The sequence below is a fragment of the Porites lutea genome, chromosome 11 (assembly GCF_958299795.1).
Source record: "Porites lutea chromosome 11, jaPorLute2.1, whole genome shotgun sequence".
NCBI lineage: Eukaryota > Metazoa > Cnidaria > Anthozoa > Scleractinia > Poritidae > Porites > Porites lutea.
In genome coordinates this window covers 5,099,850-5,125,972 of record NC_133211.1, presented here as the reverse complement: position 1 = coordinate 5,125,972, position 26,123 = coordinate 5,099,850, and the positions used below count along the sequence as shown (strand labels likewise).

Genomic DNA, 26,123 nt, shown 5'->3' with positions numbered 1-26,123 from the left:
ATCTTACATAGTCGCATCTAATCATAACCTTATCATACAGTGGTTCCTAATCTTACCTAATCATGCCTAGTTGTACCTAGTCATTACTGATCATTTCTGATCATTACCGGAACCTTATCATACCTAGTCGTACTTTATTACTACCTTGTATCTAATCATTACCCAATCATTGCTAGTTGTTCCTAATCATCACCAAATCATAAGAAACTATGTGTACAAACAACTTTGTACCCAAGTTTTCCCACGCCGACCCCGGTAGGCGTTTAAAACGAACACTTGGTAATCATATACCTTCCCCCTTCGATAGTTCAACCGTCGCAACTTTTGCGAGTATGATAACTATCAGAGAAGAATTAAAAAACAACAACTCAAAGTGTTATACAAATTAAAGCAGCTTTATTTAAAACTTCCTTCTTTCAGTTTACGTGCAAATTAAATTCGCACATTAGTATCCTCAGTATAAAATTAGTTCTCCAGTTCTCCGCTTATCACTAGGTTTTAAGTTTTCGTAAACGATAAATGCACGCTTTAAATATCTTCAGCTTGAAACTGGAAAAAATTCACTTCTAAAAATCGTCCATGGCAATCTCTCTCTCCCACTCTTCCCCCTGTAAGTTGTTTCTGTCAACAAAGTACCACACTGTATACCCAGGGAGTGGGAGAGAGGGACGATTTGTAGGGTGGTACCCAGTTGCTCAAGGGGTGCTAAGCTAACACAGGGTTTAAACACAGTTTTCATCTACAATTCCCCACTCCAAAAACTATCAGAAGAATGGGTACAAGCTTTCAGCACAACGATTTCTGATTGGTTAATGGTTGCCATGGATACCATCGACCAATCACAAAAAGCGCTTGTCCACCCAGAAATCACTGCACCTAAAGTTAGTACCCGTCATCCAAAGAGCTTCTGAAGTGGGAATGGGAGGTTTGGTATCTGTTTTGTACTGTCATTCCGGGTTAAAATAACTAGGATTTGTGGTGTGTGCAGAACAAACTGATTATAAAAGCTCCAGCTCGTCCCAGATCTTTCTCAGGTCACGAAAGAGTGATCCGGTGAAAAGACTTAGCTACAGCATGTAAAGCTATCGAAAATAATAAACATGTTAACACCGCAAATTCGCAGATCGACACCCCCTTCTTTACAATCTGGATCAAGTTAAATGTTTGTTCAGTACAAAAGATATTTCTAGAAAATGAAAAACCATCGTCGAAGTGAAGTTTCTTTGCTTAAGCTTAGTCTACAAGGAAAGCATGGTTAAACCTTAGAGCAACACAATGTATTGTGTTCGAAACCTTAAGAAACACCGTTTCCCGTACCCGTAAATACGGGAAGATCGCTTCTTGACCCAGGAAAAGGAGTCAGGAACGATGAAGCCATTATCACATCTAAGACGTTAACCTGTTTTATAACTTCGGGACAAACGTGGTACCCTACCCAGACCTTACTCATTTTCAGCAGAAACGGTTTATCTTAAGGTCCGTAGCAACTCTCCGCTATCACTATTTTGCGCTTAGATTTACTTCGCTAGTTAAAGCAAGGGTCAATACTACAACAGCTATCTTATGTAAACTATGTATAATACAAAGGCCAAGATACTTCTGTACATCGTAAATTCACTAGAAGATACACTAAAGAACACGGAACCTCATGCTAAATAAACATTTCAGGTAAATAAATAAGAACTCAGGTGGGCGCATTCGTTTGGGACTTTCCGACTAACAAAGTAGTTTTACGTGCATTCAGTTGCTAATATTGGCGATCAAGAAACGCAACTCACTAAAAATATAGACAGAGTTGTGTTGTTACTGAAACTTTAGAAAGTTGAGGGTTTAGCCCAAATAAGTAAATTGATACGATGAATAATATTTCTCTTTTGGAGGGCTAAGAGGTATCTGCAAATCTTAGAATTACAGTGTGTTATCTTGACTTCTGGGGCAAAAGGGTGGGAAAAGAACATTTCATCTGCTACGCTTGTCCGAAATATGTACCAAACGAATGCGCCGTAGAATACATGATGTGCGATTAACTGATGATCAAATCGCTCTCTAATGATACGAGCTATAAAGCAGTATGGGAACAATAAGATTACAGACAGAACAGGTCTACAAAAAGTAGCAATTACTCTGGTTTTACACTGAATAAAGATTGGAGGGAAAACATCCTTCGTTAAACAACCCGAACTGGTACAAATTTATTTTTTCATTATAAATGCGAAAGGATATAAACAACCACGACGCTGGAAAACCAAGAAACAATCAACGCTATTTTGTAACAGACGGTAATTTACTTCGCCTCCGCTCTAGGAGATCAAAATCTTATTTCTTTGTAAGTTTTTTTTAGTGTGTGAATGTGGGTGTTATAGAGCACGTCGAATTAGTTTTCATTTATTTATTTATTAATTTATGTTTGTTTTTTTTCTTTATTTTGGGACTCGTATATTTTTTTGTCACACTCTAGTTTCTTTTTATAGCACATACGTACCGCTCTTCAATTCTAATAAAAATAATAAAGCCGGGAAAAGCACTTATTTTTTTCTCTGATAAACCAAATTTTATCAGCCCGAATTTTATAATAACGCCAACAAGACGAGTATGGTCAGTATCATACAACACTCAAGAGTTTTCCTATCTATCCGGTTTTTTTTTTCGCAAGTTTCTTATTTTTCTTTTTTCTCTTCTCCATTTTTCCACCTTTTTACCTTTAAAGGTCGAGGAAAAGCAAAGTTTGTGTCACGAAACAACAAAGTGGCTAACAAGAAGAAAACCTGCATTGGATTGGAATCCGATCTCCGGACGATTTTGTATCTGGGCCAACGCTTCCGCAAAAACCCTGCAACTTCAGTCCTCTTTTCGAGTACTTTCTTTCTTCCTTTCATTGTTTCTTTGTACGCTAAGCACACAGAAATCTCTAACCAGTAAATATTACCAAAAACCACGCCTACCAGTTACACATAAACTGTCCCGCATAAATCGAAATCGCCTGGCATAGGTTGAAGTAACTCTGTTTAACCAAACCATGCACTCCTGAAACACCAGAACCAGTGTTGTAGTTTGCATCTGTACCACACAAGAAAAAACCGTTTTATCTTGAACCGTAGAAGCAAAGCTTGAAGTGAACAGCATAGATCCTTCTGTAGGCTGGGTGTTATGAGGGGACAACCTCAGCTGAAGTCACCAGAGCCCCCTGCATTTTGTGCCTCAGGAGGCGCCATAAGGGCCGCTAAGTCGGTTGGGTCCCTAGTGGCACTCGCTCGAAGCGCCTGTTCAGGTACTTTAGATGGGTCGGACAAGATGGACGTCGCTTTACTGAGGTCACGTAGAGATGATAAGGCCGCTATGAAAACAAAACATAAAATGAAGGCTTAACATGTTTTTGCTCATTGAAATTTAGTTATTGGAGAGCTATAACGTATAAGGTGTTGAGTTGACTGAGTAAGGGCCTGTTTATGGAGGTGGGGGACCCCAGGTAGGTGAGGCAACCCGCGTGGGTGGGGTATCCCTCCTGTCAATACAATCTCTCATCTGGTCACCCCACCTCTCATGTAAACATGATCAAATTAAAATAAGAGATTATATGGACAGGCGGGTAACCCCACCTAAGCGGGTTACCTCAACTACCTGGGGTTCCCCACCTCCATGTAAACAGGCCGTAAATTGCATGGGAAGTAAGAATACGAAGCTACTGCGAGTACAAGGGCAAATCAAAGCTTTACATTTCAAGTGCTTATCCTTCAACAAAGCGAATCGTATCGCCATCACCTCTTACTAGCCTGCAACACAGACGTAATCTAACCCTGGTTAGTAACGTCTGCGAACCAGCGCCGACATCCTTGTTCTGGGCCCCCAAGGGACTTAACGAATTACCGGAAGTGCGTTTCCCTTCTACCTGATTAGCAAATGGACAATAGCGTTTTTAACAGGCCAATCATGGCGTGTGCTCGAATCCTGGTACACAGGTGGGTTCCTATAACAAGGATTTTGGCGCTAATTCACAAACGGAAATAACCAGAGGTGTAGTTTCGTCTGTGGTACAGGCTACCGCAGCAGTTAAGTATTGAACACCTTTGCCTTATGTTTTTTGCTCGTCAGACTGTTTTTCTCATGAACATAAAAATTCTTAAAGACGCAAAATAATTCATGGCATGCGTCCCGAAGGACGCAAAGATCGATCGATGTGTGTTTTTAGAAACATCCTGTTTGGGTAATTTTTGTGGCAGTTGCTATGATTGTTGTTTAACCATGCACATTTCTTTTAGCCTTTGTTGTGCTTTAAAATAGAAGAACTATATTTTAATTTCAGTATGCTGTAACTGACTGGTTACATAAAGGCATTTTCAATTTCGGATTCGTTCTCATGACTCATGATTTTGCACAAAATGAGTCCCACGACTCACCATAACTATTTGTAACAAAATCACTGATGAACTCACCAGGTCTGAGCGCAGGTAGAGAGCAGTGCTGTTCAAGCCAGCCTAACACTGTTCTACAGAACTCCTCAACATTGACTGTTGACACCATGTTGTTATACTCCTCAAAGAGCTGACGCATCAAGACGCTGAACTGAAACGCGAGTCAAGGATCACAACAGATTCTGCGTGAGCTGGGCAAGGTAAACACTGACCATCTAGCCTGCGTGGCAGACGTTCGAAAGGGAAGGGGAGAGCAACAAATGACAAAACGAGAAAATTTAGTGAAAGTAAAAGTTCGCAAAATGTTATTAAGTACAATAAAATGTTTCATTATCATCTATTTAACAAAGAGTGCCTTATCAGCATAATCAAGCATCGGGAAGTAGTTTAGGAAAAGAGGGAAAAAACAAACAAACAAAAACAGGAGCTCGGTTGAAAGATGAACAGCGCAAGGATACGATCCAGAACTTGAAGTTGTCCTGTGTACGAGTCTTTACGTACTGATTAAACATTGACCACATCTGATCTACACGCTGCAGAACAAAAAGAAAACACATTAAATACCTGAGAAAACAGCTGACATTTCGCGACGTCACCACTGGTTCCCGCGAAATGACATCCGAGAAACGAGCGCAGAAATTCCATACTGATGATGGTCACTACTAAGAGTGTCACTACCCAGATCTGGGTGATTGATTGGTCGTGCCGTTTCAACCAATCAGAAGCACTTAATACCCAGCTCTGGGTAGTGACACGTCATCAGTATGGAATTTCTGGCGTCGCGAAATGTCGGTTGTTTTCTCAGGCTATTTAAATGTAAGCACAAATGGTTTAATTACTTATATTGCGCCACAAAAGCAGCAGCAACAAGGGAATCGACCGATGCGCGATAACAAACGCAATCGCTATAACTCGGAAAATGGAGTTATCCTTCAATCTAAAGGGACTGTGTCACAGTTGTCTAGTTCTTTTTCATAATAATGACAATTGCCGTAAATCCTCTATTAAGCCCTCCCCGCCCCCCCCCCCCCCTCTCAAATAAGCCCCCTCCCTCTAATAAGCCCTTCTTTTCACGGGAAGAAAGTTTATAAGCCCCCCCCCCCCTCCCTCCCCTAGTAAATAATAGACTTTCTTATCAATCACGATTGTAAAACTTCGCGTGGTTTGTCTCTAATGGATTGCGGAATATCGTTCCAAAAGAAACTTCCAATATGCTAGGGCAAAATCTCCTAAGATTAGTTCGAAATAAAGGTATTGCAACTTGATTGGATGATGCACTGCGGGTACTGTAATTGTGTAGTTCAGATACTGTAATGAAACAGGTATATTAGGAAACTTTTCATGGTGGAAATAATCATAAAAAAGCATACATGTGTTCAGTTTAACAATACCACGAAATTTCAGAAGGCCTAAGAATGTGTAGCGTGGAGTTATTGATTCCAGTAAAGGAACATCATTTATAACATGAACCGCTTTGCTTTGTAACTTTACGATTTGAGAAAATGGAGCGTTATAATTTATTTACCAACTGGAAGTTCAGATTTGACCCTGATGCTCGGCTGCATGACATCCAACCTTCTTGTAGTTGAGCTTTTCCACTTTCTATTCTAGGTCTTTATGGAGAACTGATACCATCATCTTTTCTAAATTAAATAAGCCCCGCCCCGTCTCAAATAAGCCCCCCGCCCTCAATGGGCTTGAAATAAATAAGCCTCCGAGGGGGCTTAATAGAGGATTTACGGTACGCGTCCTTATTCGCTATGGAATGTGACGAATTACTTGTGAATGACAACATCAGAGCTTCCTATTGTTACAAACAAATATGTCTCCCAAACATTATATCAATCGTTACTAACAAAATGAATTTCGAAAAACTGTTAGGCTAACAAGTTTTCAAAAACATAATTGTAATCCGTTTCAGTCTTCTTCAAGTTTGTAAATCTATTCCTCCTTTTCCTCCCGATCTTCTTTTCATCGGTTTTGAGTAGTTATTTTTTTGTTTCACTCAGTCAGTTTCGTAGCGGTTCCCACTGTTTGAATTTCGATAGATTTCGTGACACAGCTCCTTTGAATTTCGATAGATTTCGTGACACGTCTACGTTGAATTTCGATAGATTTCGTGACACAGCTCCTTTGAATTTCGATAGATTTCGTGACACGGCTACTTTGACTTTCGATAGATTTCGTTACACAGTCCTTTGAATTTCGATAGATTTCGTGACACGGCTACTTTGAATTTCGATAAATTTCGTAGCATCGATAGATTTCGTGACACACAGTTCCTTTAAAAAGGACTAGGGAATGAGGGAAAAAATAGTTTACCTGTCTGGCGACTGGTACCCCTGTGGCAGGAAGTTGTTGCTGACAAACGCTGAAATGCCAAAACACCAGACAAGTAAGTTAAGACAAGCTAACTTTAACCGTGGAATTCTTTTTAAGACCCACTGTGCCAAAATCAAAGCACAGTTTCTTCTCTGTGGTTTCAATACCTTTCTCACGGAAGTAATTGGGAGAAGTTGTGAATTTATCTTTAGAGATGATTTCCTTCATTTACATGTCTCCTCAGACTTCTTCCAAGCTAGCAGGAGCAGTGAACCCGCGAGAAACGAGGACGAAAAAGTCTATTCTGAGGCTGACGCCATTGTTTCTCGCGTCTCGCGGCCTAACCGCTGAAAAAACGCGCGGTGCCTGGGATACGACTTTGAGGGAAGAGTTAGTTTGCATAACAGGGGCTATTTTTTCGCGTTTTTCAGGCTAGCACAAGGCGAGCGCGAGGCGCGAAACATGCGTTCTAAGTTGTGAGTGTCTCGCGCTCCAAGCCTGCTTTGTGCTCGCCTGAAAAACGCAAAACAAAAGTGCTACAAGATATATCGCCAGACTGCACAGCAAAGTAATGAGAGGAAAGAAAACGATCATCAATGTAAATCACATAGTACCTGATAGATGTATTGAGATCCTGGATCTGTTTTCTTAGCTGATCAGCTTCGTCCTGCATGGCGTGTCTCTCACGTTGAAGCTTGGTGGTGTACTCAACAGCTGAATCAAATGCGTAAAACACAGCGTTAACCCCTTTAACCCTTATATCAAAATTCAAATTCTCATTTATTGTCTAATACGTTGGCAATAGAAGTAGTGGGGAGAATTTGTTGAAGTATTAATTAGATTCATCTTGTGTGATCACGTCCTAAATTCTCATAAACAATCTGATTTATAAAGCATTGAAAATACAAGAAGAAATTACATGCTCGTCACTCTTAAGGCTTAACGCGCTAAGTCAAATAAAAATCGCAAGGTACTAAAAGGTATAACTATATCATTATACGAACGAGCGCTGAAAAAGTTTCATCCCGACTATGTCTCTCATCTCGAAAATAAGGCAGAAAATAAGTTAGTTGTTTGGTCATGACAACGAAAAAAATTACTTGTTTGGCGCGACTAGGACATGGGATTTCCCGCGATTTCACGGTACACAAACTGATTACGTGCTAGGGAAATTTGTCCACCCCAGGAAGTTTTTTACACATGGCACGTGACATGTTTTTGTCCAATTAGACAACGCGCTTGAGTTGGGAGTTAGAACGAAGAAGATTTAACTGCGCGCGAAAAACAGTAGAACTGTCTCCAAAAACCGATTCTGGAATGAATATCATTATCTAATGTCTGGATAATCGAAATTTATTTGGTAACTTACTTTTTTGCAGAACTGTTGCTTTACTGACTTTGGCATTTCGTTGATTTGCAAGTGAAGGGACAATAGACATCAGCTGATCAAAGCCCATCTAAACACCAAAAACAACAACAAAAGCTGTTACGATTTCATCTACAATCCTGGACTATAGTCTAAATTATCGGTATTTTCTATCTGCTCTCATCAAGCAGTGCTATCTTTTGGAAAATACCTTACAGTTCTTCCTCCACCCTCCTGAAACAATGTTGAAAAGCGGTAAAAATACTGCACACACGCGTCCAACGTTGATTCTTAGGTGGGGGTGGTGGTGGGGGGGGGGGGGGGGGAAGGGCCTTGGGCTCCTCAGATATAAAAGTGTCTCAAGACTTTTATCCATGATTGTAGTTGTATTAGGAAGAAACAGTTATTGGTCATATTAAAGAGCTTAGCCCTTTACCCCATTCTTGTTATACTAATCTACAAATCTAAAATATTTTATCTCCCGTTAACAAACGTCTTTTTTATGCCCTAATGTTTTAGGAGTAAAGTCAAAGACGTGTGAGAAAAAAAAAAACTGGATTAAGTCCACCGTTCGCTGTTTGTGAGTCAAGTGTTAATATAGCTCTACTGCCTGGCATTTTGCATCCTTAAAGAAGTTATGTCACGAAGTAGTGAGTCATCAGGGAACTTTCGATCGGACTGCCACTACGAGATTAAGTTGGATTTAGACAAATTTTGTCAAAACGTCTTAGACGATGAAATTTGTTAATTAGTTTTGAATGTACTTACTTTGATGTTACCGCGCCTCTTTTGTTCGGCTGTAATATGCGAGATTCGTCTGTGTTCCTTTAAATAAATAAATAAATAAATAAATAAATAAACAAACAAATAACTATTTACTGGTAGCACACCCAGCAAGAGGATCTTCGTCTACCCGGATCGACTTGGATTTTGGAAATGTTGGTTTTTGAGGGGAGGAGAAAACCGGACTTTCTGGAGAAAATCCTCTCAGAGCAAGACCGGGAACAGCCTACAAACTCTAACCACATAAGGCTTCACCGCTGCGAAAGTATTGCTCTCCGCGGGACACAAAAAATGTAGCGAAGCGACTACTTCCACCGTCCCGCTACTCAATCATGCATGAGTCAATAACGTTCTTTAATTAACATTTTAGGTCCCAAAAGTGACCAACATCAATTTTCTCCAAACAACATCAGTAGATCATCAAGAGTAAAGGTTACGAGAATTACTAAATTGAGTACCAAAGGGAGAACGCATTGATCTTAAACCAAATTCTCTCAACTATTCTTAAAAGAAATGTATAGAGATCAGTCAGAAGAATTTGTATGTGGATCTTGGGACTTAAAGGGTTAATGTAACTCCCAAGTTTTAACTGCAACCATACTTTACACCTTTTTTGAATTAAGTCTTTAAAGACCTAACGTCAAGTACTACATAAACGGAAACGTGACTTTTTTGGACCCTCGGGGGTATGGAAATTTTTTTCCAAGAATGGGGAGTTTGAAAAATTGGGGGTTAAAACTTCACTGTTAGGCTTGGAGAGGGATATCTGTTTTTAACCGAATAAATAAATAACTCGAAAATTTGAAAAATCGCCAGTTTGAAAAGGTGGAATTCCACCGTATTTGTTTTCCAAACTCTCTAATGGGAATACTTTTATGAAGACTGTAGATTTCTACGGTTTATTGACATTCTGATGATTTTGGACAAAACAAACCTTGTATTGCTCTCGCTGTTGTGCTGTCACTGGTCTTGATGGTTTAGATGGAGTCTACAAAACAGCAGTAAAAAGAGATCACGACATTGCTACACTCAATTGCTCATAGTAATTTTCACACAGAAAGGGCTTGCACAACTTTAATCAAAGAATTTTAAGGAAAGCAAGCACAGCGTAATAACCTCAGTAAGTACAGTGACAGCAAAAAAAAAAAAAAATACTATTTTAGCGAAAACAAAGGTTAAACGCGTTTTGCTTTTTATCATATTGGTCTTTTCTCTGCAAAAAAGCAAGACACATCGACATGATTTAGTAAATCGAGCAAACTACAAAAGAACCTGAACAGACCGTACCAACCTAGCTAACGAGTGCATGTCGTTTTAAGGTTACTAAGACTGCACAAAAACAATGACTTCAAAAGATGCTAAAAATCTAAAACACTATAAAGAACGGAAATGTGAATTACAGCAGCTGCTTGGGATGGTCGCATGCCATCTGTATCCTGAGATTCCGTGACCATACCAGTAGTCGATACTGTGACAGCTGAAAGGGAAACAGTACAATTCAAGTTAGAAGGAATGCATCATTCAAGAAGGAGGGTGGGGGGTGGGGGTGAAGGATGGGTTTGATTATCAACTAACGACACAATTCTAACGGTAATGTTCCATTCAAAGGGGGGGTGGGTGAGGGGGTTTGGGACATGACGTAATAATAATCAAGGTAAACGGTGATGGTCCATTAAAGGTAGGTGGGGCGGGGGGATGAGGGGGGATTGGACGTTAACCTTGTAAACAGTGATGGTCCATTCAGGGGTTGGGAGAAGGAGGCTTAGAACATCAATGAATAATCAAGGGATATAAGGTGGCAGGGGGATGAGGGGGGATTGGACGTTAACCTTGCAAACAGTGATGCTTCATTCAGGGGGAAGGAAGCTTAGAACATCAATGAATAATAAACAAAAATAATATATATAATAAAGAGTATAAAGTATAGCCAACAATACCAAACCGTAGTCTGCCGAATCGACAATGAAACTCAAAAGATTCCTTTTAGCCGCGTGCCTCGACTGTGAAGTTAAGACCTTAGACCTTCGTTCATGGCCTATTATGTCATTCACCATTTTCCAATTGCCCACAATACAATTACGCCCCCACACCCACCCCTTCGCGCGCCTCCCTATGAGAATGAGAATGAGAATGAATAAAATAATCACCAAAGAGAACATGCTTTGATGGTTTATCAAATTCTCTCAGCCAAATCTTTAAGGAAATGTATGGAGATCAGTTTGGAGAATTTGTATGTGTACCTTGGAGCTTAAAGGGTTGACTCACCTGCTGAAGTTTTGGATCCCGCGCTTATCGTGGCCACGGAAGACAGAGAAGGGGAGCTGGGCGCTACGCTGGACGGAACGGTCACACTAACCTAAAACGTACAAACAAGTAAAAATGTTATCATGAAAAATGCCTCTATAAGAAGTTTGTGTATGATAGGCTGTTAATCGTTTGCCTTACGATAATCACTCTGATATTGATGGCGACGTTTTTACCACTATCTTATGGTATATATACGCTATAGGTAATATCCGTTTTAGGGTTTAACGAGTAGGCCCCTTTTAGCAAGGGTTCTAAGCCGTGTATTCTAAGTCAATTACTGGTTTTGCTTTGGAACGGAATCTAACACCGCTATAAACACCTTACAAGCCGTATTGGTGGAAAAACGCGCGGGGATTTCACCATCGAGTACAGTATTTCCACCGCAGCTTTGCAATGAGTAAAACGTCCAAGCTTATCAGCTAAAACAACGATTAAGCAACACAGCGCTACGGATAGTTCCAAGCAGCTAGACGACACCATCGTGAAGACTAGGGGTAAGTCGTCGAAACGTCGCGATCAAAACCAACTGAAACAAAGTGACCATGGTGAGACAAACGATAAATGAGCCCTTTCATACAGACTCAAACAATTTGCATATTCCATTATAGAAATCGTTCGACTCACGCCAAACATTTCTTCATGTAGTGCCGCCATTCCGCAAAAAATTACAAATCCTCTCAAAGCAACATTTTATAGTACAATACAGTAGTTTATTGTGTAATTTCCCGTTTCTTTTCTATAAATAGTAAAATGACGTAGAGGTGGAATAATAGAAATACATAATAGCAGTACAACGACAGATTAATAACGTACGGTCGTGGTCAGTTCAGTTCGTGTACCATATCGCATGTAGGCAAGGTATTCTATTAAAACAAAGCCCACATGTCCCCGAGGTTTTAAGATTTTTCAGCCAATCAGTAATGAAACATGGAGAGAAAACCAATTCGGACTAACTTATATTCCAGGAGCTGTACTGTACAAACTTATTAAACCGTTTGGCCGTTACTATCAACTATCACGCGCTTTAGACATGTTAAAATTTGTCCCGACAGACGTTAGTTCGTCCCGTCTCCATTCCAGTTGGCCGCACTCGTGATACCAAATGAAGGTCTTCCGGTCAGCTGTTTCTCGCCTGAGATAACAGGCTCAAAGTTCTCACCAGATTGAAAACGAACCGACTCGAAACTTAAATTCTTGTCGAGTGACGTCGAGAGTCGAAGAGTACATTATTCGCCAAAAAGTTCTGAAGTTTAATTTCCCTACACTTTTTATCTCGTCTTTCGAGACTCTGCTGAAACATGTCTTAAGCCAGTCAACGCCTGCAAAACATGAATTCGACTGAATCGAAATCTTTCAAAAAAAAAAATTAGTTTGACTTCACCCCCAAACATTTACAAATACATCAGTGAGATAATAACACAAATTACATCACGCTTATATCTCAAGAGTATCAACTAGTGTGCGTTTATAAAGGAGACCTGGATTGCAGAAATAACTACAACAAGATTAACAAGAATTAACAATGTTAAACAAATATTATCCAAGCAAAGCCTCATCCGAAGTCTAGCCATATCATGAATACTTGCCGCGAATTGTGATGGCGCTGTGTTGCCCATGTACTGTACTATAAAAGTTTCAGACCTTTAAAAATGTCGAAAGGCTTTTACATTAGTTTAACGCTATCGTGAGCCGTTTGATCGCAAGTCACAGCAGTAAATGATCGTTACTAGAGGTGCTGGATCTCTGTTGTTCATTACTAACAGACTTGTGAACCATAGGGAATGCTAATGAGATCATTATAAGTTTCTGGCAAACTGCCCACCTACCCCTCCCCTAAGCCAACATTACCACTTACTTCTCAGTTAGGGCAAAATGTTGGCTTAGGGGAGGGGTAGAAACGTATAAAGATCCCCAATGTTATAAAAGGGCCTATGTCATGCTATTTGCTATCTTTTAGACAGCTAAAACGTGTCTTCGCATCAATTAAATTCCAAAAATAATGATCAGTGTTGTTATTTAACTTTTAGCTCCATGCAAACGGACGCAACAACTCTCAACAAGGTTGGGAGTTGATGGGGAACAATATTGCGTCCGTTTGCACGATGCTTAAGTAATACTCGTATCCCACCGATTTTTTTACATCCCACAAGCTCAGGTTTCATTTTGTCAAAAGTAACAAATTTCGTCCTATCTGACACTTTACAACTTTAACCAATAAGGCTTTTTGCGCTTCAAGAAAAACCTGACCCAGTTAACGCGTAGGTCGCAACGAGACGCGCAAACAACATAGTTAAATCCAGTAGGAAGGCCGGACGATTAAGAAGTTCCTCGATACGATTACTAAACCCCTTCATCCCGACCCTAATTTTCGTGCAATCCCGTAACCCCGATGTCCCGTATCCCGGGCATTCATCTAATCCCAATTCCCGCCCCCATTATTCTTTAAAAGTCAGAATCCCGGCTCTCAAATAAGAGAAATCCCGCATCCCGAAAACACCTATTGGGGACCCTCGATTAACCCTTTAAACCCTAAGATAAAAATTTGAGTTCTCCTTTGTTTCCTCTATTCATTTCCTACAGAAGTAGTGGAGAGAAATTGATAAAATATCAAGCAAATTCATCTTGTGTGATCATGTCCATAATTCTCATGACCACTCTGTTTTACAAAGCATTGACATTACAAGGAGAAATTTGATGCTGATCACTCTTAGGGCTTAAAGGGTTAAGGGATTTCAAAACCGACACCAAAGTACAGTAACCCGTGAGGTGATGAGACAACGTAGTGACAAGCATGTGACAACCCACTGGTTTGTTGATTTTGCTTGATTAAAACTTTTGAGTCTGTGAATCAAATCCTATGGAGTTACCATTCAAATAAAAACTCTTCAGCAGTACTTTCACATGATACTATTTATTTAGTTTGTAGTTCTAACTTTTGAGTTTGTGGATATATTTTCACATAATGCTATTCGTTTAGCGGCATTTTTCAAGTAGGATTTCGCAAATTTTGTCGAGTTCCGTCTTTGGCCACTTCTGGGAATGAAAGGGTTAACTCAGTATCGTATATATGTACACTATGGTGTATGTTAAACTCACCGTTTGGAGATTCCCCGATGACAGGCCAAGTTGCGCCAGAGACAGCGTGCTAAGGTTCACATTTGCTGGTAGAATAATCCGCTGACCTTGAACAGCCGCAGGAGCAATGTTCACTACCTGTTGCACGGGAGGGGTGGGTGCAGGATCAAACACGGTATTTGCTTGTTCTGTGCGTGTTTCCTGGGTAGGCTGAAAGGTACCATGGGGAGAGAGTATCACAGTTGCTAAAGGTGATTTAACCTGAGGCTGGTGTTTGACAGTGACACTGGGGACTTGCATACTCGGTGACGTCACAGCCACTGGTACTTGATAGGCTGGCTGAGCCGCAAAGCTGCTAACCTGGGGAGTTTGCTTAGGTTGGGTTGATTGCTGAAGAGCCACGTTGGGAGGTCCACACAGTAATGACTGAAGTGCTTGACTGATGGCGTTTTGATTTTGGGGCTTCATTTGAAGTGAAGGTTGCAAGGGTAAAGGTTTGGGCTGTGGGACTGTTTGCATGGGCTGTGCTTGCTCCTGCTTGTGCTGCGCAACTTGAGTTTGTCCTTGGCCAGTTAGGGAATTCAGTGTGTTAAGGAGTTCAGTTGGTATAGAGCTTGCTTGCTTGGATTGTAACACTTGTTTTAACTGGAGCATGAGCAAGGCAGGATCTTGAGTGCCACCCAAAGGGTTTGTATCTCTCGCCGGCATCTGCACAGCTGGCGTAGGCACGGATGACTGCTGAGTGAGAAGTTGTCCTAGAACAGAGCTACTTGCCGGCTGATACGACTCTGTGGACGATGTAGTCACCACATTGCTTCCAGCAGGGCTCGATAGCAACTGTTCCAAGATGGAAGATTCTCCTGTCTGCATCCCGCTATTCGACGTGCCGAACTGCTGTGTTGCAGCAGTACTGGTGAATGTTGCAGAAGGCATTGTACCTCCTTGCAGACTCGCTGTTAATGAAGCGACACTCACACCACGTGGATCAGACATCTTCCTCCTGCGCTGCGATGGTACTGCTGGTGAAACTGGCTGAGGTTGCTGCCCTAAATTTAAGAGAGAAGAATCTGACATATTGCGTGGCAACCTCCCTTGCTTTCTCCCCCTCAGAGCAGACACCCTACTGGATTGCGGTGCAGCTGAAGCTTGCTGTGGATGCTGCTTAGTTGTTTCAGCAGACTGTATCGTTGGAAATGATGGAGGTGACGTGGGACTTCGAACCATGCTGCTCAGCCTTGAATCAGACATGTTCCTGGGCAGTCTAGCTCGCTTAGGTTGGCTGGCAGCTGGTGGAATTGATGTCAGCCTGGTACGCGGTGGTATGGACTGCAAATGCGCAGCAAGATTAGGAGCTTCAAGCTGAGGGGGTAGGTTGTTCTCAATTGACGGAAACAGGTTTGTTGGAAAAGATGTTGCAAGCTGCGACAGGTCCATTGTGTACAGCTGAGTATCTGACACGTTCCTAGGGAGTCGCCCTTTCCGTTGTTGACTTGATGTGTCGATCTGCTGCCTTGAATTGAATGGACTGGTATTACTTGCATACTGAGTGGGAGAAAGAACAGGTCCGCCGTGAGATGCAAGCTGCTGGGCTTGAATCTCTTCAAGAGGGCTTGGTAGATGCTGTTGCTGTTGCTGTTGTTGTTGTTGTTGTTGGGGATTTGAAAACGGCACCATCTGGGGTTCGTCTACAGGCGATGCTAACACTGTACCTTGCACTGGAGAAGTTGGATGCTGCTGTGAGCTTGGTGAAATAAACCCTGACGCCTGAGATGGCATGCTTTGCTGTAACTGTGCAGTGAAGCTCTGACCATGCATGACGTTGCCATAGTCAAAGGAATACTCCCCACTAGGATTTCCACCAGAAATATCCATAAGGACGGGTCCTGATTGTGGCATTCCTTGCTGGGACAGTTGGGCATTGTCCACAGTAGACGCAGCAGGGGCTGGGTACTGTGATGTGGCATCATAAGCACCAGAGTGGTCCATGACTTCCTCGTGTCCCTGAACAGCTGAATCAAATGGATTTGATTGGTTAACAAACACTGTCTGGCCTTCTGACCTCACGGCCTGGAAGTTGCCTGGTTGAACGAGGTTCTGTTGATTGCCAGCATTTTCTGCTTGCTTTACGAGCATACCTACAAACAAACAAACATTTTATGGTCAAATCTCTGTGTTCGACCACCTCTTGTGCGCGACCACCTTCCATAGGCAACCACCAATCCAAAACACCAAAATGTACCCATGAAAGAGAAAAAAATTCCAAAACTCAAGGCAAAAACAAATTGAACAAATTAAACTTCATCACCGATGTAAAAAGAATGAGATAACCACCTAGTTGTTATGTAGCCCCAAGAAGGGACTATAAATGGCCAGAAGGTCCAATCCCTCGTCTCTATTCAGGGAGGGTTTTTTTTACCGTATCTCATTCTCTATGCATCGCTGATGACATTCGAGAGTTTCGAACAGAATATTGGATTTGCTAAATTGGTTTTTACGTGTTCTCAAGGGTAAATAAAGCACTTTTTTCGGTAAAAGGTTCTCAGTGAAAGCCCTACAGTTACAACCTCTTGTCAACGACCACCTCTCGTAAGCAACCGCAACCACTTTTTGTGGTGATGGTTATGTAATTTTTAAAAAAATATTTTTGACCTCTTGTACGTGGGCACTTGACTCAGACAATTTGAAAAATTTGTGGATCATTTTTCGTTTCTGTGAAACTGCCCACCTACCCCTCCCCTAAGCCAACATTTTGCCCTAAGTAAGAACTAAGTGTTAATGTTGGTTTAGGGGAGGGGTAGGAGGGCAGTTTCACAGAAACTTAAAATGATCCAAATTTGATTCTCACATCCTTGTGGTTCCATTTGAAATTCCTATGAAATAGTTTGTCAAATGGGTTAAAGATCTTTTCTGTTATTCTTGACTATTGGTCTCTACATTTACTTTTGAAGATCAGGAGCACTTGTCAGAATTTTCTTGCCTCTAACCATTGACACATATAACAGACTGACCTACCACAATTTTACTTACTAAATAACTCAAAATGTTCCATAAACTGATCTAAATTGGGCTGCAGACTGTCCAGAGTTGGAACTTGAAACACATCTGGAGTATCTAAAAAAAATAGTGAGATTAAAGTGATCTGATAAAGATCCCAAACGAGTCCTCACTTGTGCCTAAGAAAATTTTTTGGGAGCCGTTCAGGCTCCTAACATAAAAAGTTAGGAGCCTGAACCACATTTCTAAGAGCCTAAGAGCCTAAGAGCCCATTGATCAATAAACTCAAATAAGTAAGCAGATGTTCGAAGCTCGATTCACACGTCTCAAAACTCGATTCGTCCGACTTTCGAATTTCCAGAAAAGTGCTCGTTTGTTTACTTTTATCAGCGGAAATTTTTTGCCTCCGGTCGACGAACACGTTTTACGTTTTCGTTTTAAAAGTGCAAAATGAGCAGGGAATTCTGTCGTTCCTTCAATGGTAGCAGGCATAGAGGCTACTGCCATAAGAAACACAAGGTTTAGGCACTTGTTTCAAATTTTAGTTGCCTGCGAGCCAATCTTAGGAGCCTCTGGCAACCGGTGGCCCGTTAGGCAGCAGCCTTGGCTAGAGGGACAAAACATTTCATACTAGTCCAGCTGTTCCTAACAAAGCCATTTACTGATCACTATTATTATCATCATCATTATTATTTTGAAGATCACAATGTATCATTACATTGTTGTTACACAGCTTTCTCATCTGCAGCCCCTCCCCTCCTCTATGGAAAAAGTTACCTCAAAATGAAAGGTGCTGTAGCAGTCTTAATGAATTTAAACATTTAGTTAAGACTTATCTTTTCAAGAAGGCTTTTAATTTATGATCATCCAAGCAACATATTTCCTACATTTTTATTTGATTTTATTCATATATTTATTCTTCTCAACAACATTGTAAATTTTAATGCATAGCATAATTTTTTAATTTAAGAAGAGTGTTTTTTTTTTTAGTGACTGCTGTTGTAGATCACCACTGGACAGCAACAGAAATGACACTATAGAAATAAATATTATTATTATCATTATTACTATTATTATTAGTTAACATTATTATTCATCTCGGAGGGTGTTATCCACCTCGGCCTTCGGCCTCAGTAGATAACACCCTCCTTGATCTGCTTAATTCTTCATATCCTACGCAGCCTCATTCATTAATTGCTAATTATTTTTATCATTATTCTCTTAATCTACTTACCTGAATAAGCAGTGGCCCTTGATGCCAAACCCTGTTGTTGGCTCAGTTCTTCTGGAATGACAGTTCCTCCAAAATTAGCTGTGCGAGATGTGAACAGTGTATCAGGAAGGGAAGATAATGCCATGTCTGAAAAAAAAAATGGAAATTAAGAATCATTAAAACTCATGTACATCTGTATAAACTGTAACTACATTCTTAAAGGCACATTGACTTTGATTTCAAGAAAGCAGGGAATTTTGCTTTAAAACTCAAATACAATAGCTCCAGCTGTTTGGACACTTTTGAACCGTACAAGGAAGTCCCATCATACAACTCTCCACTGGGAACAAAATGTCAGAATCTTTTCTTTGAACTTGACATTGAACAAGATGCAATACACAAACTCTTGTTAGTCAAGCAGGAAACTGAATAAATTGAATGATTTTTCTCTTTTTTCGCTACTTTATAGTATTTTGGAGCAATTGCCATATGAGGAATCTTTAAGACAGTGGGTGTCTATTAGAGAAGGGGCATCTAATGCAAACTTAAAACTTGAAAGTGTAAGGAGCGTTTATTAGACAAGAGGCTTATATTTAATAGAGGATGTCTATTAGATCATTTACAGTAAGCTCTATTTTGGACCACCTAATAGCAGCATGCAAAGAAAGTCGTGTCCGATAGCCTGTGGCTGGTGGATTTTGCTGTCGGGCTAGTGATTTTTGTTCTCAACTTGCCCAACTGGCAAGTGCTGTTTTTTGGGAAAATTCAAATTACAGAAGGATTGTAATCAATCCTGCTAATCCAAAAAGGTTTTGGGGCTAGTTGAAATGACTTGTGGGCTAGTAAATGCTAGCTACAACTTGCCCAAATGGCAGGCAGTAAAACTGACTTTCTTTGCACCCTGTAATAGATACATATACTTCTTTACAAATCAGCAAAATCTGAGAGGGTAAAAAAACAGTGAAACCCCCAATTGTCTGGGATTTTCCAGGCATAAACACTGGGCTTTAAGGAACCACTACAATACCATGATTTATGGAGGTATCCATCATGTTAAGCATCTGTTCAATTGGTGTGTCCCCAGACGACAAAGGCGGAGGACTTGTGGCTCCAGGACCATCACTGCCTGAACTTAGTGTCCTGTTATGGTAGCAAACATATGTGATAGTTCAATATTATCCCTGGTACAAAATTTTCTTTTCCTTTGTTAGGATTTTACAGTATCGATCATTCCCTCTACCGGGTCGTTACTGTGGTCTTAAAATAATGGAACAGAGAAATAGTTTCCAGGAACATATTTAGCCTTAGAGATCAATTTACAGGAATTTACTATTTTTCCAATCTAGTAGAGCAATTCTTTGGTTATGAATTGACTCATTTACAAAACTAAAATGTTGTTTAACATCTATCAGTTTTCTACTGTCCGCCATCTTAAATTGTCCACAAAGTGCATTGCAAGTTACTGCTTTATGGCACATCCCGGCCACAAAGATCATAAAGTACAACCAAATGACTTTTGGGGCTGATTTAATATTTAACGCATTACATAGCATCTGTTTCATAGAACTGGTTGATAAACAATTAAACAATTTGGTATGGGATTCTTGGGGGGTGAATTTTTGATATATATAGATATATTTTTGTCATTAAAGACTACTTATTATAGTAATGCGCATTTCATTATTTGTATAGAAAGAGCAACTATGAATAATAAATGTTGTTGTTGTTGTTTTGGGTTTTGATTTTTGCCCCCATCCAATCATCTTGGAGAATCAATGCACACACCTTCTCCTTCTTTGTCTTTCCTCAAGATCCTCTGAAATTTCTCGATCAAGCTGCTGAGCCTGCATGAGATTATAAGTATTATTATGTGATCATGATTTAAATTCCCCTTAATTACAGTCAAGCCAGGTCAAGCATTAGCCCAGAGAGTCCATCAATGAATTGATTACCTGAAAATTGAATCTGTTAGTCACTGCATGCGTAATGAACAGTGAATTTCAGGCTACTACTTCCAGTATTTGGGCAGAATTTTCACTGCTCATTATGCCTGCAGAAATATTTACAGAGATGGATCTGAAATTTATGACTACAAACAGATTCAACTTTCGAATAATAACCTCAAAATTTATTGGAATCTTCGGCAGTGGGGGGGGAGGTTTGCTTGACCTGGCTTGACTATAACTTCCATGTAGATTCAAGTCAAATCTCAATTCGCGGACATCTTGCTATTATGGTACTATGGCAAACAATGGTGGTTAAACACTTGGTTAAACATCCAGACAATTCACTGAAAGGACTCTACACAATGGACTTTTTCAGAGACTTTTTCAGGTCCTCACAACACAATTTTATAACTATATCTGACATCAAGAAACACAAGGGTTAGGAGACAAAGGAAACCGTGAACCAACCAAGGTTAAATCAAAGTAACCTAGAATTACTTTTTACCTATAATATTTAACAATTATTCGCCGAAGGCAAAGTTAATATTGTTGAATAATCCCCAAGACAAAGTCGAGGGGATTATTCAACAATATTAACTGAGACTGAGGTGAATAATTGTTTTAGTATATTCACACGAAGTGATCTCAACAGAATCAGAAAGGAAACCATTAAGAAACTATTAGTTTGATTGACGGGTGAATTCATGCATGAACACGAAGCCCTAAACAGTGGATGCGCAAAAGTTAGATCTTTACAGTATCTTCAAACATGGCAAATGATAGTTTTAATCCTTTTGTATCGAGTTTTGTAAGCTTTAGTATCAACGATTTAAAAGAAAACGCCGAAAATTTAAATTACTACCCAATTCTGCAGAAAGGTAGAGCTCTATTTGTTTCTGTCAACTCACCGTGAATGAGAAAGTTTTCTTTGTCGCTTCTTGCAAATGCTGTCACTACAACCAAGGTGAGCGTTCTTTATCTCCAATGTTCTTTGCCTTGTTAACTTGCTGGCACGTACAATTTTCGAAAATATTTGCCTTCCTCTTTTCTCTATAAATTAACTTCTATTTATAGGCAAAATTGGTCTTGCGAGAAAATCCCAAAATCACAAAACAGTGACAAGCTGACCTCATTTTCCTCTGTAGTGGTAAACATAGCTTCGAGCTTAAAAAAGTCAGCTACAGCAAACCACTTCACAATAAATCAAGCTGTTTAAACACCATGAAGTCTTTTCTTGCCTTCAAAGTCATCAGCACTTGGATATTCGTGTATTTTCAAAAAGGCTTTGCTATGAAACTTTGGCAAAACACCCAGTTCACGACAGCGATTTTGTTCTGCTTTATATTCACTGCCTAGCGTGGTGAATATAACGTCATAGTTCGAGATAGCTAACCAATCAGATTGCTTGAATTACAAAGATCACAGAGTGTGTATATACTAAATATATATATATGAATCACATTATATATTTTGTCTTTGTGTTTGGATTTACAATTTTGTTGTGCATCGATCAGATTTCTCATAAATATGAAAACTTGTTACCCCTTTATTGCAATGTTTTCAGAAAATTTTATGTTTCTGGGAAACTGCCCACCTACCCCTCCCCTAAACCAACATTAACCCTTAACATGTGCAGTGAAACCCAGTTAATACAGACACTGAGGGGGCCATAGAAAGTGTCCGTATTATGTGGGTCAAATTTAGAGAAAATGTAAGGGCTTTCTTTCCCCAGGGACAAAGCAAACTGTCCGTAATAATGAGGTGTCCAAATCAAGCAGGTGTCTGTAAAGTGGGATTTGACTGTACATATGTAAGTTTCAATAGTTACAAGAATGACTTTATTGTACCAGCATAAATCTTCTCCCAACAATAACCACACCGTGAAATTTCAAAAATAAGCTCCAGGGCTTATTTTTTTCAAAGGCCCTTTTTGAGGGGCTTGTTTTTGAAGGGGCTTATATAGAGATGGAAATCAACGTTTCAAAATTGCCTAGGCTAAGACTGGGAGTGAAATATGCACCTCAAAATCCATCGGGCTAGCTTCCAGTTGGAAGGAAATTTAAGTCAGTAATTTGAAGCAAGTTTTTAGTGAAACTCCAGGGTTGTCAAAAGTAGCCCGCTACTTGCGAAAATCACTGCCTTCTTGGTTAGTATTGGCCGGCTACTCTGCTGGGTATTTTTAAAATAAAATATCTCTGGACTGGCCGCTTACTTTGACAACTCAGCCATCTACTTCAAAACTTTCAGACAACCCTGAATTTGCCTTGAGGACATAAATCTTTCAAAAACTCAGCCATGCAAGTACTTTGTCTACATGGACCGAGGAAATCCACGCCAAGACTGAAGAGTAAACTAGTAATGCATACAGCAATATACTGTGACACTTTTTGACTGCAATCATTTGGAACATGTAATAGTTCTTTGGCAGGGACGATTTATCGGAGGGCTTTTTGTGTTACAAGTTTGAGGGGCTTATACATGGAGGGGCTTATTTTAGGAATTTTACAGTACATTATCAACAATCTGTCTTAGTAAAGGATAAAAAATAGAAGAAAAAAAGCTTTCATACCCGAGGGCCCAAATGGTGAAGTAGGCTGGATCTTGGTGTTCCAGACCACTGGAACAGAAACAAATCAGATATAAATTTCACAGTAGATGTAACACTATATTAATAGTGGCACTGGAAATTGGATGGGGTTTCATAATCAATTGTCACAAAAGATCAGATTTACCAAACTGATCAATAATCATTATAATCAGAAAAAATTATGTATAACAGTTATTCCATTTTCACCTGTGTTCAAGTCAAAGTAATATAAAATAAACTTTTGAGTTTTCCTGAATGTGGACCACGTTCGAGAAAGCATGGTGGTTGTGCTGTGTTACAGAAAAAGGTGAAAACATAAAAAAAACTGAAAACTGTATCAGAAAAGGGTCACCCAAGGACTATACGTGTAAAATGAGTCCATTACAAAGACAGAAAATTTTTCATTTAATGAGTTTTAATATCTGTATTTGTCAACAACAATTTTGCTTAGCTGTCTGTGATAATCAATTGAACAATTTCAATCACTGATTTTATGATGCACTTAATGTTTTTGATTGATGAATAATATTATTATTATATTATTATTATTATTATTATTATTATTCTTTTACGTAAGGTTAAGTTACTTCTATTTTTTAGAATTTGTAAATGAATAGTTTTTTCTATCTTCACTTATAATATATAGGATTGTTTTTGTTCTCTAATGAAGGACGAGGGGTTTCTTTTGTAACAGATGGAATTGTAGATAGTGTTTTTGATGAATTAATTAGATTTTTTGTAACAGCAGGTTGATTGTAAATAGGATTTTAATTGAGGTTTTGTAATAAAGATTCTTTTCTCTTTATTATTATTATTATTATTATTATTATTATTATTATATCATTATTATTCGATGATCAGCACAGACAACACTTGAATGGAGAAAAACCGTCTAGATCCTGAAGATGATTTCTGCATGTTCAAGAACAAACTTGGGACAATAACAAAGTTCATATGAGCAGGCCCGAGGAACGCATATTCAAGGTTCAACTGTCCCATGTGAAATAGACAGCAATTTAACAGATCAGCATATGGTCATGCACAAACCTTTTTGTAGTATATTCTGAGTTTTTTGTATTCCCTAGAGACAGCTTCTAACTTTCTGCGCCAATATTTGCCCTCCAGTATAACAGTCTATAGAACAAAATAATGACAAGGTCAGTAGACAGTTAAAGGTTTTGTTATCAAATTAACACAACATTATCTCTCTGCAGTCTGTATGCACTGTAGATTGCCTTGAACCAGAATCCAAACTAGTACTTCACTTACATTGTATACTGGTCAGTTTGTATTATAACAATAACAACAAAAAAACTGAGTTTGCCTACTCAAACCCAACATATTCACAGCTCATAGAGCCACTTCCTCTCAAATCTTAACTGCATCCTTCTCACCCCATATCAAAAAGCACAAACATTCCTTCCTATTTGAATTATACTGGGAATGATTAAATGTTATTCAATATATGGTGATAAGTTTGTGAATGTAATTCAATTTTCAAACAAAAACAAGCTGTACATTGCGTACTTATCATTTTCATGAAAATGATAAGTTTGTGTCACTTTCATTCCCACAGTGCACCAAATCATGTCCTCCACACCCCCGCTAGGCCTACTCCCACCCCACCCCCACTAGGTACTCCTAGCCCAAGGATGTTTGTCAGTTGCCAACTTAGTCCTTTCAAACTTCTTTTTGAACACATTTTGGGGAAGCTGGACATAATGGCTTGCATTGTCTCTTACAGGTAACAATCACTTTCACAATGTTGAAGACATGTAGTGGTCATGTAAGTCTACACATGTTGTATTCTAACAATTGAGTTTTCACATCAAAGGTGGCCTGAGGAAAAGGAGTCTGTATCATACACGTAGAAACTCAGGGTATCTGTCAGGCATTGGAGATCAGAGGATTCTCTACAATGTGCAAAGAAAGTAGTGTCCGATAGCCCGGGGCTAGTGGATTTTGCTATCGGGCTAGTGAATTCTGTTTTTAACTTGCCCAACGGGCAAGTGATCTTCTTTTAGGAATTCAAATAACAGAAGTACTGTGAGATCACTTCTGCTTTAAAAAGCTTTTGGGGCTAGTTGAAATGACGTTTGGGCCAGTAAATGTTAGCTTCAGCTTGCCCGAATGGCAAGCTGTAAAAATGATTTTCTTTGCACCCTGCTCTATTTACTACACAGAATTCCCTTTGGTAGCCTATGACTATTTTTTCATCAGACATTGAGTCTCTTTCAGAACATTCTCCTGTATTGTTACACCTTTCTTCCATTACTACAATAGGCCATTTTACAGTTATGGGTGGAAGCAAGGCTAATGGTGACCTTGTTTTGACACAAACCTTTCTGTTTTATTATGTAAATCAAGATATTATCCTAGCTAGTATTTTTGAAGAACAATTTCCATAACAAAGCAAAGGAGGTTTGTATCCAAACAAGGTCAATGTCAGCCTCACATTCACTCAAAGGCTAGGGCACTAAGTCCACAACTGTAAAATGGTCTATTCTTAATGAAATACCCCGGAGACTGCATTAATTTTGGTATCTTGAGACCTGATGAACTGTTCCCAACAGAGAGGTGCCTGTTGGTGTTATGGAGTAAGGTTTGAATTCGTGATTTTTTTGATTTTCAATTTTTGCACTCCTGCTGAAAGGATTAGTCACTCGGTCACTTGTCTTAACTGAAGGATACTTACAAAGGGCTTCTTCTTGATCTCTTTATCAGCAGAAAGAGGTGGGACAAACTGGCAGAACAGTGGACGTTTATTTTTGGAATCTGCATAAAATAACCACACATCTATTTAGTAACATTTAAATCAGTGTGACAATAAAAAAATGAGTACATATATCTTAAACATATTAATGTTAAGCTATTAAACTGAAAATATAATGCACTATAGACACTTATCTGTTTGATCTAAAGTACCGGTAAGATTAACATTGTTAAAAATAAACTACGTCAAGTTATTCTAAAGGTTGACAGTGTCATCATTAACAACTTAACAACTCAGTGGGTGACCAGCTTGTCTTACATAAAATCAGGCAGCATCAAAGAATGTGAAACCAGTAAACAAAATGTTAAATTGCGGAAGGAATTATAACACTGGCTGCTGACAGAGGCT

The 26,123-nt window shown here is 39.5% G+C and overlaps 1 protein-coding gene across 1 annotated transcript in view; it reads right to left on the bottom strand.

Annotated features, from left to right (window-relative positions):
- Positions 1-374: 374 nt before the first annotated feature.
- Positions 375-26,123, bottom strand: part of LOC140953417 (uncharacterized) — a 33,688-nt gene continuing 7,939 nt past the window's right edge. The window contains exons 3-20 of the mRNA XM_073402900.1: positions 25,698-25,777; positions 24,050-24,136; positions 22,985-23,032; positions 20,255-20,313; positions 19,497-19,609; positions 18,491-18,616; positions 17,290-17,373; positions 14,284-16,397; positions 11,146-11,236; positions 10,281-10,357; positions 9,815-9,868; positions 8,866-8,922; positions 8,101-8,188; positions 7,346-7,445; positions 6,732-6,780; positions 4,868-4,942; positions 4,431-4,560; positions 375-3,334 (exon numbers count right to left, since the gene is read on the bottom strand). Coding sequence (XP_073259001.1) covers positions 3,162-3,334; positions 4,431-4,560; positions 4,868-4,942; positions 6,732-6,780; positions 7,346-7,445; positions 8,101-8,188; positions 8,866-8,922; positions 9,815-9,868; positions 10,281-10,357; positions 11,146-11,236; positions 14,284-16,397; positions 17,290-17,373; positions 18,491-18,616; positions 19,497-19,609; positions 20,255-20,313; positions 22,985-23,032; positions 24,050-24,136; positions 25,698-25,777 — 3,605 coding nt within the window. The 3' untranslated portion in view covers positions 375-3,161. The remainder of the gene's footprint in view (positions 3,335-4,430; positions 4,561-4,867; positions 4,943-6,731; positions 6,781-7,345; positions 7,446-8,100; positions 8,189-8,865; positions 8,923-9,814; positions 9,869-10,280; positions 10,358-11,145; positions 11,237-14,283; positions 16,398-17,289; positions 17,374-18,490; positions 18,617-19,496; positions 19,610-20,254; positions 20,314-22,984; positions 23,033-24,049; positions 24,137-25,697; positions 25,778-26,123) is intronic.